At 34.8% G+C, this 17,526-nt stretch overlaps 1 protein-coding gene across 1 annotated transcript; it reads right to left on the bottom strand.

The window, feature by feature from the left end:
- Positions 1–8,587: 8,587 nt before the first annotated feature.
- Positions 8,588–15,374, bottom strand: LOC131032139 (transmembrane 9 superfamily member 2). Its single transcript, XM_057963068.2, has 7 exons — positions 14,975–15,374; positions 11,406–11,446; positions 10,681–11,266; positions 10,399–10,536; positions 10,008–10,164; positions 9,420–9,904; positions 8,588–9,281 (listed from the first exon to the last, which is right to left on the bottom strand). The coding sequence occupies exons 1-7, from the start codon at positions 15,115–15,117 to the stop codon at positions 9,062–9,064; spliced, it is 1,770 nt and encodes a 589-aa protein (XP_057819051.1). The 5' UTR covers positions 15,118–15,374; the 3' UTR covers positions 8,588–9,061.
- Positions 15,375–17,526: the final 2,152 nt, after the last annotated feature.

A 17,526-nucleotide genomic window follows, 5' to 3' on the forward strand; every position in this document is an offset into this window, starting at 1 on the left:
GATCCGGAGAGGGGGAGGACAGAGGTTTTAGAAGACTGTGACAGATTTCCAAATAGGAAGAATCTATCCAGTTTTTCTTCAATGTTGCAGAAGCCTTGTCTTCTATTGTTCCAGGTAAAGGCTTCGCTCCTGGCTGTTAATTCCAGCAAGTTACATTTATGCATCCAATTCCTGAAATCTAAGCATGATTGAGTCATTTTGTTATTGCCACCCCACTTTTCCTTGGGATCCAAAATTTCATTGAAGTCCCCACCAATTAGGCAGGTTTGTTCAGTTTCGTTTAGAAGGAAAATCTCAATCTCATCCCAGACTTGTTTTTTTGCCCGTGTTTGTGTGGGGCCATAAACATTAATTAATGTGAAATTTAAGTTGCTTTTGATGCTTACAACCCTTCCACACATCCAATTCGGGGTCTTTCTTATAAGTTTGAAGGAAACTTGCCTCAAGTCCCAAATGATGGCCAGTCCACTAGATGCTCCAGAGGCAGTTTGCCCTTCAAGTTCTCTGATACCTATTTTTCTCTTTAAGTTTGTTAATTCACTGTTATTTAGTTTGGTTTCTTGTATTAAGAACAATTCCAGGTTGTATTTGGCAATGCATTGTTTTACGATACACTGCTTGTTAGGAGCATTCATGCCCCTAACATTCCATGTAAGGAGTTTCATAGTTCATTGGGAAGGATCTTCCCCTTCCCTAGCTCAAAAAGATTAGTAATTTTAGTCTGACCCACAGCACTACCAACCCTAGTGAGTAATTCAGAAATGGATTTCCTTCCACGCTTTTTTTGGTCAACGGCAAAGTCTGGGGGGGAGCAGTGCTCCATAGTGTTAGCGATCCCTAGGCAATCCACATTTTCGCTTGCCACATCACAAAAGGGGGGGATGGCCATATCCACAGAGATGGGTTTGCACAACTCTCTGGCTAACAATGTTTTCTGCAGTGCAAGTTCTTCCTCATCAGCTATTTTGTTAATAAATAACTCAATAAGGTCATCTGTAACAGAGTTACCCACATACTCAAGTATGCATTTATCTTCAAGGGCTCTTCTTTCATCTACACCCATCACCATGGAACTATTATCTATTGTGTGATTTTTTCCCTTTTTGTTCTTTTGTTTTTTTGTTTCTACCTTTGCCTTTTTTGTTCTTATTCTTTTTGTTTTCTTTTTTCTTTTTATTTTTATCCCTTTCTTCCATACTTAGAGCCAGGTTGCTTAGTGTTTTGTTTTCCTCCAATGTGATCTTATTTTGAGCTGATAAAGCTTCCTGGTGAATGGGGGTGGTTTCAGAGATAAGGGAGCCATTAGTTTCCCCTTCTTGATGTTTAAATCAATAAGAGCAATGTTGGGTGCTGGTGTGGAAATCGACAATAAATTATGTTTATTCGGAGGAGCTATCCTCCTCTGTTCCTCAACTGGTGCAGCAAGTGAGATTTCATTTTCCTTACGTTCTGATATCCTATGTGTGTTATTTGTTTCCATAGACCCAAGATATTGTTTGTTAAACATGAAACCTCCCATAGGATTGAATTTAATGTTCAAATCCACCCCCATAGATGCCTTAATGCATGTTTTCTTAGACCCCTGAAAAGGGGAGATTCCAGTCCTTGGAGTGAAGTCTTTCGCAGGTATCTCTGGTTTGATTTCATAAATTGAGTGGTTTGTGATAATTTTGATGGGATCAAATGTTGATTTACCTATCTCAATGTTGGCTAAAATTTTGATATCAGAGGATTCCGGATAGTTATCCTCCAAACCCTCAAAACCTCCTATAAAATCTCCTAATTTTTGAAGGACATTATTATGGATTAATTCGACCGACATATTAGGAAATAGAATCCACTTTGGAACCCTAATTTTCTCAACATCTTTAGGGGAAAAATTAGGTTTCCAATTGAAAAATTTGAAGCAGTAGCCCTTAAAATATCTATGATTATTTTTAAGTAAATTATTTTTAAGATCCGCAGTATTGCAATTGATAAATAAAAAATCATTCTTTAAGCTTATGATACTTATCTGATTTCCCGTGAAGGATTTCAGCCATTGCTGGATCTCCGAGGATGAAGCGCCAAAACCGAACCATTTGCCAAAGAGCCCACAAGCGTTGTAACATTCCCACAATTCATTGGGATGATTATTACTTATAATCATAATATTATCTGTATTGAAGCCGGACGGCTTTTGAAAGTTTAAAGGACCTTGCTTAGGGTAGAAATCCTCCCTTCTTTTGGTGTAAAAATTTGGGATATATGATGAGGGTTTTCTAACCCCAAGTTTGGTTCTGTTTGCTCCAGAAGCCACATTTACATGGTTCGTCGAGAGAGTCTCTGTCTGCAAGATAGGAGATCTTGTTTTGTTAGGGCATCCGGATGATAATATATCTCTTGAGTAATTGAGGGGAGCCTCCTGCTTCTGAAATAAAGTAGTTTTCTGAGTTTTACAGTGAGGCTCTACCATTCTTGTAGTTTGTTGCTGTGTACTCACCGCCGGAGAAGCTAAGGGAACTTCTGAATGAGTTAGGGCAGGGAAACGGCCGGACAAAACCCCCAAGGCTCTTCTACTAATTTCATTGAGCTTTAGAGTTGTTAAATTAGCCCCTGTAACTTCAGGGGTAAGGACATTAAGACAATTCTCCAGGCAGGTAGCACCATTTTGATCCTCCAGAGGAGAAAAACTGTTCTTCCATTGCCCGAGATGCCTCCCAAACCCGGGTAGAAGTCGCTGGGGTTTCGCTGAAGAGATTCTACCTTTCGCAGATGTATTCGTAGTTTTCATTTTTTTTTTTTAACTTCAATGTTTTTATTAGAGATTTTTAATATATAATGTATGAAATATATAAATAATAAGTTACATATTTTATTTTTTATTCGATTTTAATTTGTTTTAATAATTATTATATAATGTATCAAATAAATAATAAGTTTTAATATATTATATAATTTTTTTCAATATTATTGTTTAAATTATATAAATATTAAATAATTTTTTGATAAATATAATTGTCTTTGAAAAAATAAATAGTTTTTTTTTTTAAATTATTTTTAATTTATTTTAATAATTATTATATTATAATATATCTGATAAATAATTAGTTTTAATATTTTATATAATTTTTTGAATAATGATTCAATTTTTATATTTATTTAAGTTCATCTCTATCTCCATCTCCATCTTCTTCTCTATCTCTCTTATCTCTATCATTGTATCCCTCCTTGCACCTCACTCTCTCTCTTCTACCTCTATCTGTCCTACAAGATATCTCCCTCCATTTCTTTCTGTGTTTCCATCTCTCTTCCTATCACTCCCTCTTTTTATATCCCTCTATTTCTCTATTTGCTATTTCTCCCCCTTTCTCTTGATCTATTTATATATTGCTCTCCCTCTATCTCAATCTCAATATCTCTTTGACACACACACACACACACACACACACTCTTTCTCCCTCACATCTTTATCTTTGTATTTCTCTAGCTCTCTCATACACAACACCATATTCCTTCTTCCCTATCTCTATATCTATATGTCTCTCTCATGTATCCTTTCCTCTTTATTACTTATCTCTATCAATTCCTTTATCTCTCACTCTTGCTCCTTTATCTCTATTTTCTTATCTCTACCTCTCTCTCTATCTATATCTCTCTCTTATTCACTCCATCTCTCCCTTCATGTCTCCTTTTCTCTCTTTATATACATATCCCTCACTATCTTTCTCTATATATCACTTCCTATATATTTATCTTTCTATCTCTCCATCTCCTCTCTCTTATTTTCTCACTCTTTCTATCTCTATTTCTCCCTCTCCCTCATCCTCTCTCCTTCTATATCTCCCTCTCTATATATATATCTCTCTCACACTCTCTAGCTTTCCCAATTTATATGTATCTCTAAATCTCTCTCTTCCCCCTCTCTTTCACCTACCAATCGTTCTACCTCTCTCCTATCTCTCAACATCGCTCCCTCACTCACTCCCTCCCTATTCCCACATCACATCTATTTCTCAATCTCTCCCTCTACCTCCCCCATTTTGTCTTTGTCTCCCTCTCTCCATATCTATTTTCCTATCTATATTCCTCTTTATTTATCTATTTATCTTTCTTTGTCTAACTCTCCCCCTCTCTCTATATCTCAATATATCTTTGTCTCTCTATCACTATCTCACCATGTATATCTCCATCTCCCTCTCTCACTCTATACCCGTCTATCTTTGCCTCTTTATATCCCTATCTTTCCATATCCCTCAATATCTCTCTATCTATTTCTCTCCCTCTATTTATAAACATCTTTGTCTCTCTCTCTCTTCTTAAATGTATATACATATATTTATTTGAACCTCTATTTAGAGAGAGAGAGAGAGAGAGAGAGAGAGAGATACATTTAGAAAGAGTAGGAGAGATGGAGTGAATAAGAGAGATACATGAAGATAATGAGATATAGATAGAGAGGGAGAGAGGAAGATAGGAAGATAGAGATAGAAGGGGCAATAGTGCCAAATAAAGGTGACAAAAACAAGTAAATAGAGAGAGGGGGTAAAGATAGAGAGAATAAATTTTAAATATAATGATTGTACAATGATTTAAATTTAATATAACAACAAATATTATAAATTAAACTACTTCTAATAGCTTTTATTTTATATTCTAATTTCATTGAAATATATTTAATAATTTGTATTATGATAAATTAAAATAGCTTATATAATAATAAATAAATCTATTTAATTTAATTAACAAATTTTGTTCGTAACTTTCTAACATCCTATTTTCAATTTGAGAAATGTGGCACAAGTAATGATGATAATGGAGTACATAACTAGTTACTTTAGGACTATGTACATAACTAGTTACTTTAGGACTATCTAAAAAGACACTAAAGAATTTACAATGATAAATTATAAAATAAGATCTATATTATAATTTTAAAAAATAATTATATATTAATTAATAAAATGGTATATATCTTTAATTTATTTATCTTTAGTTTCAACATTAACTATACTTATATTTAAAGTGAAGAAAAAATTAATATAAAAAATGTAATATACAATTTTTTTATATAGTGAATCGTGAATAATATTACTTACCAGTTGAAAAATGCTTCTCTCTCTCCTTATTTCAACTCCTATTCCTATTCCTCTATTGACATTAATTGTAAGAAAACAATCAAAATCTATTTTTTAAAGATGATTTTAATTTATTCAAAAGATATTCACTAAAAAGCTTATGATATCAATTTATAAAGTTTACTTAATATCATATATGATTAAATACTTCATTTATTTTTAATTATATTATAATATTATTATAATAGTAATGATTTTAAATTAATATTAATAATTACTATAATAGTAATCCATAATATGATACAAATTAAAGATAATTAATATAGTATAAAATGCAAAATATTATTTATTAATATAATCAACTTTAAGTTCATAATAATATTATGGACATAATTCCTTTAATTTTCTCTACGAATGAGATTTAATATGTAAACTATCGTTTCAAACACCTAAAGGTAATTGATGGGTTCCATTTATTTTATGGACTAGTTAATCTTTGCCATGGTAGTAAATAAATGATTGGTCAAATTCTTTAAGAGATTAGGGAAACACGTACTAGGAAAAAGGTTTTATTTGCTACAATAATATTATTCTTATACTTTTTACTAAAATCAGCCACAAATAAAAAAAAAAGAATTTGTGAAATTTATTATTCTGTGTTGTGTTAGCAATGTCACATGACAAATTTACTTTTTTTTAATTTTCCTTAGTTTTTAACAAATCTGGTAAACCATCGACAGGAAATTCATGAACGAGGACTACGCTGGTGATTTGACCATCGAGCATTGGTGTTAGAGCAGGCGTGCACATCAAACGCAGCTCCAAGCTGGCTAACGAAGCTTGGCAGCTATGTTTGAATCGTCTTGCAACCTTTTTATAAATTTTCAGTCATTAATTTTAAATTATAGACTGTTCATCTCATATAAAGAAACGCCTTCTGCGTAATAATATCTACTAGCAATTGCACCTTGGTGTGCAATGGGTATGCCGAAAAAGTATAATAAGGAAAAAAAATGGTCTATTTTTTGCATACATTTGTGTAATACATGAAGTGAATTTCTTGATTCAATATAAAAAATGTACAAGGTCAATTGGTAGGTCATATAAAAATGTTGTTTGTGCAACAAAGGTCTCAATGGATACGTGAGAGATATGAATACAAACATGATTGAAATAAAACCTCTATATGAAGAAGATAATTAAGCTCCATTCCCAATGGACTCATGTTATGTTTGTAATAGGGAGAGAGGAAAAGATAGGGATAGAAATAGGGAGAGAGAGGGGGGAAGAGTGAGGGAGAGAGATCAAGGTAGGGAAATAAAGATAAAGAGGAAGATATAAATATGAATGGAGAGAGAGAGAGAGAGAGAGAGAGAGAGAGAGAGAGAGATGAAGATAGAGCAAGAGAGGAAGAGAGAGATGTGTGTGTGCAGAGAGGGGAAGAGAGACAAGGACAAAGAGATAGTCAAATAGAGATGGAGAGAAAGAAATAAGGGGATATAGAGATGGACAAATAAAGAGAGAGAGGGAGAAATAATTTGGAAGAGATGAAGATATATGGGAAGAAAAAGGGATAGATATGGATATACAAAAAATAAAAAAGGAAGAGAGGTAGAAATAGAAAGATCAATAGGGTTGTAGGGAGGGGGAAAGGGAGGGCGAGATGGGGAAAGATAGAGGGAGGGAGGGCGAGGGCGAGATGGGGAAAGATAGAGTGAGGGAGAGAAAGGGAGAGAGATAGGTAAATTAACCCCTCTTCCCCAATAATGGTTTCCACTAATCCATACTCGGGAGTAGGAGCTAAATCCACACTAGAGCAGAGTACTTGTTAGATTCTGAATGGGATTGAAAAACGGTTACCGTGGTTTAACAAAAGCCCAGATTTTTTCCAAAAACTACGGGCTAGCTTGTAAGCCATGATTTTTTCCTGTCCTAAGGGGAAGATTGCAATGAAATATAGCCCTTCGGTAACCTCAAGATGCCCACTTAACTTGCCAGTTGCCAGTTTTCTTGTACCCAGGCGGTAAGAGTTTTGGGACCTGATAAGCTTCCCCTAAACCTGGTATCATCTTCTCTTGGAACACACTTGCAACTGTTTTCTATCACTATTTATAGAGAAATTGACCCTAAGAGGGTCAATCCCAAGGTAAAAACCATTTTGGAGGGGATGATTAGCCTGATTACTGTCTACTTTGTATGGTGTTGGATTGAAATGCAGCAAGTCATCCCTCCAGACTTTCGTCATTACAATGTAGAAAGTCCATCTCAAATTTGGATTGGAGAGGTCTACACACGGAGATTTTGAGAAGGCAGCTGGCCTATCGATGTGGCTGGTCTCGCAACCAATCAACCTTTGGCCGTTCAGAGCAGAATGTTTTATTGAAACGAGCAAGACTGGAGAAACCATAATAAAATAGTTTAAAATAAATTTAGTTGCCTTAGAAATGCAAAAGGTGGAATTACAAACACACCTCATAAACTACAAGATCTGAAGCTAATAATAACATCAAATGCAAAAACTAATCATTTTCTATTCTCATTACAACTATGTAAAAACAGGGGCTGGATACCACTCTGTTGCTACATGCCTACCCCACAATAACCAATAACATCACGAACAAACAACTAAAAATGCAAAAGTGAATTACCAGTAGGCACACAAGAAATATAAGAAAATTAATAGAGGTGGGATCAATGCTTTGAAACAAGTTGTTCAGTCTTGCACTGATTGGAGTGCCTTGATTCTATGATTGTATGGTTAAGTAATAAGCCTAAGAAGCTTTACCAATAGGCACACAAGAAAGATAAGAAAATTGATAGAGGTGGGGTCAATGCTTTGAAAGAAGAGGTTCAGTCTTGCACTGATTGGAGTGCCTTAATTCCACGATTGTATGGTAAGCTGTCTCTTTCCAAACCTGGTGACTGATTTTCTGCTTGTATATTTATCGGTTTCCCTGGAGGGTAAAATATAGTGACAACTCGAGCAAACTTTGTTTAACCGTTTTCAGAACTCTCTTTAACTTCTTTGACATCTATCTATCTAATGCAAAAATGACAGGTACATTTGAACCCTCTCCAATCATCACTGGTTGAGCATTGGCTTTTATCTTTAACTGTTTCTGTTTAAACATGCTCTAGCAGGTTTGTTTAGCTGATTTTCTAGCTTACAACCATACTTGCTTACCAACATGCCCTAGCAGATCTCATTTACAAAAAATGGAAACATACTAACTGTGATGGAATTTTACAATAAAGAACGAGTAAAACAATACTGAGTGGATGTCATGTGATCTCAATATACAAATTTATGATACACCTTGAAACTAGGCACCAGAGGAATGAGATTAAATAAAAAACGGCAGAACAATAGCAGCCTACTCATACAGGAATAAGTCGCAGCTACTGTAAATTATAGATAATGATGAAAACTTGCAAATCAAATGTGCCATGATATAGGACAATCGAAAACAGATAATGCATACGCTATTTAAACACATTAAACAGAGCCCACACATTAAGTTCTAAGAAGCTCAGTCTAAACATGGTACATGAAAACCATGTATAAATTTCCTAAACTCAAAAAAGAATAGACATACAATTTGAGAATATAATGCTTTGAAGTGAATACACAAAACTCTTCAATACTTGCTCTGAGTTGATTCAGATCAAAAAGTATTAAGGAAAAGCCTAGCAATCTGAAGATAAATGATTCATCTCGTGGTGCTCTTTGAGGTTTAAATTGGTGCAAATGGTCAACTTTCCATGGAAAAATGTATTAGATTTTTGCAGCCACCTCAACCTAAACCAATGTTTCCATTCTAGAAAAACTATTATAAAGATATACAAAGATTTTTACCATGAAGCATCTTCCCTAATTCCCTTTTAGAGTCAACAGCCCTTGAAACATGTCAGCGTGGAATATAATCAATGGCTGTTAGAATCAGTTTTTACATTAACAGTGAATGTGTACCAACGGGTACATCTTTTCCTTCTATGGCACAGGGCTACTCGCATTTTATTGAACGGTAAATGTGGCGGACAAACAGCAAAGATGCACGGAAACCAACAGTTCCAAGCATTAGGAAGAATCCATAGCATATGCAAGCCATGTAGCCAAAGAAAAATGATGTCTGCATAAAGCCAGTCATATCTGATCGTGCAAAATAATAGTAGAAGCAGTACCCAAAAATGAATACACCAGTTGATCCCCCACATAAGACAGATCTGTATCAAAACCCATGAAATGTTTCAGTTATATCACTTGAAAGTTGGAACATCAAAAGCTTCAATCAATTGAAAATTGAAACAGGGCACAGAAACTCTGTTACAGTAAAAGAGAAAGTTGGAAGGCACGGTACTAACCTCCACCACCACTGATGGTCTTCAACAGCAAGCTGAAAGTATGTAAGGGCAATTGTGATAAACGCCGTTACAATTATAAGAATAATGAAAACAATGAAGAGGATGCTATAGATTGTGTAAATCTTGTGACCCCATAAGCTTGCAAAAATGTAGTAAAGCTCAATGTATATGGCACTGAAAGGTAAGAAGCCTGCCATTGCCATCTGAGGAACTGTCCCTCGGTACCATGGTAATGGGGGAATCTCTCGGGGATACTTTGTGGTTCGACAAGGAGCTTGAAACTCAGTCTTACTGTTCTTCCCAGCAATGCCCCCCAAGACAAGTAAAGGAGAGGTGACAAGTGTCCAGATAAGAAGAATCACAAGAATTGTTCCAAATGGCAATGCAGCAGTGGCATTGTAGGCTATAGCAACTGTGTTCAAGAAGCAAAATGTTAAGAATAAAGGTCCACAAAAGAGACAACCTGTCAATAACAGATTCCGTACCTGCCAAGAGGAATATTTAAGATGTTAAAATTTTCAAATATACAAACACAACATGTCATGAATTACCAAATCACTAGCAATAAAATAAAATCTACGTGATTACCCAATTTTTCCCTTCAAGTTGGCAATAGAAGGAGGCTGCTGTGTATCCTGCAAAGCCAGATGTAAGAGCATATATAACAACCAGTGCAGTATAGAGGGCACCCCTGTTATACGGATAGAAAACACCCACCAATGCAAGCATAAAGATGAAGATAGCACTGCAATAAACATATAAAGTAATTTACATCAGAACTTCCAAAAAAAGTTGAAAGAAGACTAATTTTACATCAGGTGAAAAAAACTAAAAGAAATTTTAAAATTACTGATTAAAAACAATGTACTCCATTATACCGAGAAAAGCTGAAATATATAAAGCTTGGAGCAGTACTCCATCATAATTAAAACTTTTAACACTGTATAATTGATAAAGGGAACAAATTCTAATAACATACAGTGCCAGTAGTTGTGTGCCAGAACCCAAAACAGCACAAAATAGAGACTTCTGTGGAGGGTATCTAAACACATCTCCATGGATATATTTCCATCCTGTCTCCTCTTGATCGTCAGCTGTTTCTTCATCATGGGAATATCTTTCAATTATCAAAAGCAAAAGGAATGTCAGCAAACTGAAATAAACTTGCATGAATCAATCTCCAATTACACCAAGGCTCCTATTCCCTACTTAACAAACAACCAGACATCATTCTTTTAGATGTAGCAGTAGGGACCCTTACTTGACAAAATCATTCTTCAGAACGCGCATGAGTATTGTTGCTAGAAATCCTGTTAGAAGAAGTACTGTCACACAAGAATTGATAATAGAAAACCAATGGATTTCCAAATGCTGAGGCAAAGATGAAGACTTTGAATATTTCTCCATCCGTTGATCAAAGGGAACGTCAGTTTCTGTCCACTTCACAGAGTACATATATTCAACTTCAATCTCCTCGTCCTTGGTGATATCAACACTGAATCTTGGATCAGTGCGCACATTGATTTCAATGACACGGTCTTTGTTGAATAGGATTTCAAAATGAACATGTGTGTAAAGCAAATATTTAGGCCCCTTCTGATCAGGCTTCATGTCCTTGTCAAACTTTCCGATGAAGCCCCAAATTGGTAGATCATCATAATACATCTGAAAATAGTAATCATTCTTAACTGCTTCCCTAAACTTCACCAAATCCTCCCTTTTCAACTTCTTTCTGCAAAGGGCCTCAGACTCCTTGTTGACTTTAAAGTCAAGCTTATAAGGAGCATCAACCATACGATCACCATTCAAGACTTCTCCTAGATCTTCCCTTTTCTCAGTCATATGGGCTGCAATTTTGACTCAGTGCAGAAAATCGCCTCTTCATTCAGAATATTTTTTCACATAGCTCATAGAACAAAAAAGATGTAGAAACTCAAAAATAAACAATGCTCAAAAATAAATGAGAAAAACTGTATTGTACAATACCTGGTTGACAAAATGGTAAGTCAAAATAGCGATATGTTTCACTGTAAGACAATCAAAAGTGTCAAAGATAAAACCAAATATGTTTATATGTAAACTCTGAACAATTAAGTTACAGCAGCATTCACTTTTTAAATAGGAGATAAGACAAAGGAAAAATTTAAGAAACACTAGAAAATAGAGTAGAATACTTGCCAACTCTTACATTTTGGTGAATTAAAAATTTAAATATTGAATTTTTTATTTTTAAATTAATAATTTACTACTAATGCTCATGAAATTTGGCAAATATATTCAATTTACGTAATTTACCATAAAAAGTTTTGATTAGTTTTTTACGTAAATTTTATCAATAGACGAATATGATTTGTAAATAGGTATCTACACTGCCAATTGGCAGAAAATAATCCATAAAACCTTGGTAAGACTCGTCAAAAAACTCATTTGCATTGATCGATCATGGCATTACAACTCCAATCCCTTTCAACTTATCACAATTAAGAACAGAATACAAATACCTAACCCTGAAAGAAAAGCAGGTTTAGTAGTTAAAAATGGAGACCTCGGTCATCTACAAAGCAACCATTACGTAGTTAACTTCTAAAATAACATGAACATGATCTTGTTACAAGGACTATAAATGATTTTTGTTGGAAGAAGATAGCTGCAGTTCAGTTGTAGAGAAGACCAACTAGATGTCAATATTTTTATGAACACCGAACTAGAAGCAATCGTTGAAGTAAATACCTTACAATAATGCTGAGCCTGCTAGAGAGTGGTAACTAGCCCTTTGAATATAAATTCCAAGAGAGCCCAACAAAATAGCTCCCTATAAACTATAATTCCTTTGGATTTTAGATACTTTTTATCACACAAACCCCTCTTCGGCAACTGGAAAGGATATTCTGCAACTGTACAACAGTTAATGACCACAAAGTTGCAGGGTGGAAAGCATGTGTCTACCAAGCTTCAACCTGAGCCATCATGGTTGCAACTACTCCAATTTGCTACTTCAAACCAACCTATTGGACTAGAGGTTGAGTACATTAATGTCATAAAGGAAAATATAAAGTTCTGACACAGCTAGACAGAGAGAGGCACCAAAAGAGACCAGACCATCTAAAAGACCAAAACCACATAAGCAATAAAAATGGAATGCATTTATTACTCATAATGGCCATATATGTGTATCATCATGAACATTTTCAAAAAATTACACTCTGTGACATAATAAACTAGCTCAAATATCTTAAACACAGATATCTGTTAATGCTAAGAGATATCAACCTCGGGCCACCTATCTTATATGGAAGTGGTTTAGAGAGAGACTTGAAAATGAACTATTTTACTTTTGTTTACTCATCAGAATTAATTGTTTAGCTACCGACTATTCTATTTCTTACTTTTACATGGGAATGAAATTATATTTTGATTTACATTAAAGCTAATCAAAATTTGTTTCTTGTATTGGTTATTTGTTGTTATTTTTCTTGACTGGACAAATATTGTAGAAATGACACTCTTACTAAAGCTCCATATCCAATGAAAATAAGTTTAAGTTCAGCTCTTGTATATGTGATAAATTTTTATCCCATCCACCTTAAAGAATGACACCTTACAGCCTTTACCCTACCCCAACTCCCACTATTGAACATCTCATGATTTAATCATATATAAACAGATATAATTCTTTCAAATTCCATTGTAATGAATTGAGAAGAGCTTCTGGATATATCGGTGTATTACATTTAGCTTCAATGTTTCGGATCACACTCCATGATCCATCATCTGGATGAGGAAGAGGAAATGTTGATGCTAAAAGGTAATAAAGAATTATATCCAAAAGCTCTTCTCAACTCATAATCATACATTGAGCTAAGCAAATCACCTTTGTTTATAATTATTACCATCATAAATGAGAATTTCAAATAATTTTATAACACCATTTATATAATGACTACTCATAGAGGTCATCTTGAGATGACTTTAAGACACAGAGATCAAATCCCACAACAAAATAACCATTCACCCAACATTTTTATTGATCTATGGAACAGTTAATCTGTAACTTAAGAAAGAGAGATGTAAAGCATATCGGAAGGAAAATAAAAACTAGAGGATGATCTAAGTCTGTTTAAAATAAAATCTACGTCACTAAAATGGCCAAAAAACTAGGCGTGCCCAAGTTGGATCCATCCAACACACAGTTTTTTGCCCACATTCATTCGGAATCATTCATGACCATAACCATGCAATTCCAACTATGTTGAGGTGATTCCAGTGGCAGTTGACAATTTCAATTAATTATGTTATCATGCTCTTAACTCTAACCAACTGCCATTTTGTTTTGTTTGACAGGCAACAGTGAAAAAAAAAACACTGCATTTTGTTTGACAAGTAAGTGGCACCACAATAAGATTCACAGTGACCTGAGTAAGCAGCACAACAAATTTCATCTGATTCTGTGGCCATTTTCACTTTTTGAGGAGTCAGATACCCAGCATACTTTTACTGCAAGCGGGCGTGGGGCTGCTTGTATTTCTTCTGATCGACCTTCATCATCTAATGTCAATGATGATACTGATGTTGGTCTTGATAAAGATTCATATGATGCTCATTACTGCTTGTATTATTTTAATATCGAACAAGAAATATCTATAATGGCATTCGAATTTGGCAAATTGATATCAAATTAGTATACCATATTTCAAACTTGTAAAATTTATGGTAGTTTTGTTTGGTATATGAATGATATGTGGTATTCTGAACTTCATTCCTGTTTTGAGGCTGCAAATATGTATATATTTATGATATAAGTATTTTTTTAGTGTAGATGTGCCCAGATCGTACCCAACTCCTGAAAAACATTTAGCCACACCAGCATGGTATACCCAATTCCGATTTGGAAACTTAAATCATTCAAATATGGCACTCCAAGTTTTCTAACCCAAGAATATCTCATGGTTAGACATGCTAAAATAAAGCACGACCCCCAATCAAGTAGGTCAAAATTCAAATTATCTTGTTAAAGAAATCCAGATGAGACTAATGCGTTTGGTCAAGGGATTCAACGTGCAATTAAGCCATGGGTCAAGGGATTGCGTGGCTCCATTTCCTCAGCAGCCATTGTATGAACTTTGGTATCCTAATAAGTTTCATCATTTGAGCCCTTTGAAACCTAAGTTTCAGCAGCTTAAATTCATGTCTCATAAAAAGAAATATGTCAAAGTACAAATCACCACATTCCTACAGGACCTAATAACAACAACAGACTCCAAAAACAAAGTGCACATTTCCCTTATGACCAGCCAACACAAGAACACTAATCAACGCCACCCGATACCCTTAAAAACAGTCCTGACAGAAATCTCGGGGCCGTCCATTTACTGTATAACGAAACCCTTCTTTCGAGCACTAAATACAGAATCACATAAAAAGGGCAAGCGAACTAATCTTTTTTAACATGGCAGAGTACACAGACAAAGGAAGCCATAAATGAAAAAACAAAAACCCACTCAAAAGAAAGAAATGCACAGAAAGGCTCTGTATTTAAAGATGTAAAAGTCAAGCACCTTGGATTCTGAAAGGGACCAACTTTATTTGCATAAAGAGGCACATGATCTCCCTCATTGTATTTGTGGTCAGAATACCCTGCCTGCACCTGAGCTCCCCATGATAGAACTAGAAAACCCAACACCAACACCCAATTTTCCATTCTGCAGATGCCAAAATCATCAACCAGATCTGAGCCCGTATATTGATGTTTCTGTTTACGGAAACCCACAATCCAAACCTAGGATTGAAGGCAAGAAGTTAGATGATTGATTTGGGATATGGCTCCACTCCTACAGATTTTTACTGATTCGTTCACTTTCTACAAAATTACCAATCATGCCATTTTGTTGCATCTTTGGGGTTAGTTTGGACATAATTGTACCTGGAGGTAAGTTGGACAACTGAGCTTTAGTTCTCGTCTCGAAGCGATGAATAGGTATGGTATGTGCTCATTAACCCTGGTTTGCTTACTTTTCCGAGGTTGATTAGCCTAGGTGCTTACTGTGGCAGTTTAGCTTTTTTCTTGAAATGCCTCCTATTTTGTATTGATTTCTATTTAAATTGTTTTGAATAATTAAAAAATTGGTTTTTATAGGAGTTGGAGTGAATTAATTTCAATGGTCAGATTATTTTCTAGTGTCTATGATTTACAATATGGTTCAAGTGCAATTAAAAATAAAATAATTAAGGAATATTAAAAGATGGATGTGCAATGGTGAAAAATGTATATGTTAAATTTTGTTTTGTGTTTTGGGCTCATTTAATTAGATTGGCATTTTTGTCGTAATTATTGTGTAAGTGGTATGTTTTCATATAAGAGTTGGCAAATAACTTGAATTTAATTTGATTCCATCTATATGTCTTTAAGGATGTGTTTTGATCTGCCCGTACGAGTAGGTGAGTTGGCTTGGGCGGTGGGTTTGCTCCCCATCGGTCTCGGGTTCAACTCCCTCTCGGATTTAAGAGGGAGGATTGGTTGCAGGCTCTGGATTCTCTCCCTAGGGGACTAGTCTCGCCTCAAGGTAAGGCAGGTTGGGTCGCTGGACTGGGTCGTGGGGATACCCCTGGCGTACTGAAAACAAAAAAAAGGATGTGTTTTGATCTATAGTATGTATGTTTTTCTTACTTAAGTTGTATTTCTAAGAATGAAAGATGAAATTAGTATATTTTCACAGTGTAAAAATGATCCCATAACTATTAAATTTAAATTTAAATTTTGATCTAGGTCAATTCTTTTTGAGCTAATTATGTAAGTGTGAAATTTGATAACTCGTGTGCTAGTGTGTTATATAAAAGGACAAACCCAGATCCACCATTATCCAATCGCAAGCTCTCATTTCAATTTGCATTGTTACTCAAGGAGCACCATAGCACATCATTGCATCATCTACTTGCATCAACATCTACACTTAATGATAGATTAGACCTATTGCATAATTGTTTATTGTCTTTAATCTTTGCATCAATATTGTTAAATCAAATACTTGAGGTTTGACCAAATGAGAAGATCATTACCTCACATACTCATCAAGATATTCATCAACACAACTTATATTGTGAAATCATATTCTAGGAGGCAAAGTGAATAATTTTCAAGCGATTAGAACCTCATATATCATTTATGTATTTAGCGGCCAAATTCACGAGCATGGAAAATACTTCTACAAGGGTAGTTTATATCCAAAGTAAATCAAAGGTCAATGTTATATGTTGAAAATGATAACATAGTGAACAATATTGCATTGATTTGACATTGAATCAATTACAAAATAGTTTTGGTCTATTTATGAGGGCAACCTCCTTTGTGCAATGCTCAATACAATAAAATCCATCAATAACCCATTTTGTTATCTAAACCCTTATCTATACTAATCGTACCTAAGATAACTACCATATCCCATGCATCTAGGATAAACATACTTAACAAAAGGGATGACTTACAAAGCATGGGTTTTTTATCATTTTATTAATAAAGTTACATAAAATTAAGAAGAAACAGTTAAGACTGTGGATCCTAATATGTCTTTCCCCCTAAAAATATTTGTCCCCAAAGCTTGAGATGAAGAAATTATTGTTGTAATTGGAAGAGAGTTCGTCATGTGGCATCTTTGGTTGCACATCGTATCATTGGATGAGAACCTTTGTGATGGTGTGGTTGTAAAGTTGGCGCAATCAGTCATCAAGGATAAAGTCAAGTGTCAACATAATAGATCATTTTGTATCTAACTCAAGTGATGCAAACTAGGCACAAATATTGTTTGAGCGCAAATTTGTAAGCCTCATATTTTACAAAATTTGTCCATGTCCTTCTCCTTTGTGCTCTTAGGCCCCATTTTTTTCCATCACTGATAACCAATCTAAGACATCTCTCGATACATCTCTCTTGGTCAAATCTTGCATATGTGTTGTTCTTCGCCACCCCCATGTGCCTGCCAATGTTTTAAAAGTTGCAAAAAAATCCAATAGGTCTGTGTTTGGTGTTTTGGACGTTTAAATTATTGAGGACTTTACTTGTGTCAAATTTTAGTGTTTTACTTGCTAGTATGAAATCCTTCCCAACTATATATTT

This window comes from Cryptomeria japonica, chromosome 4, assembly GCF_030272615.1.
Source record: "Cryptomeria japonica chromosome 4, Sugi_1.0, whole genome shotgun sequence".
In the NCBI taxonomy this organism is placed as follows: domain Eukaryota; kingdom Viridiplantae; phylum Streptophyta; class Pinopsida; order Cupressales; family Cupressaceae; genus Cryptomeria; species Cryptomeria japonica.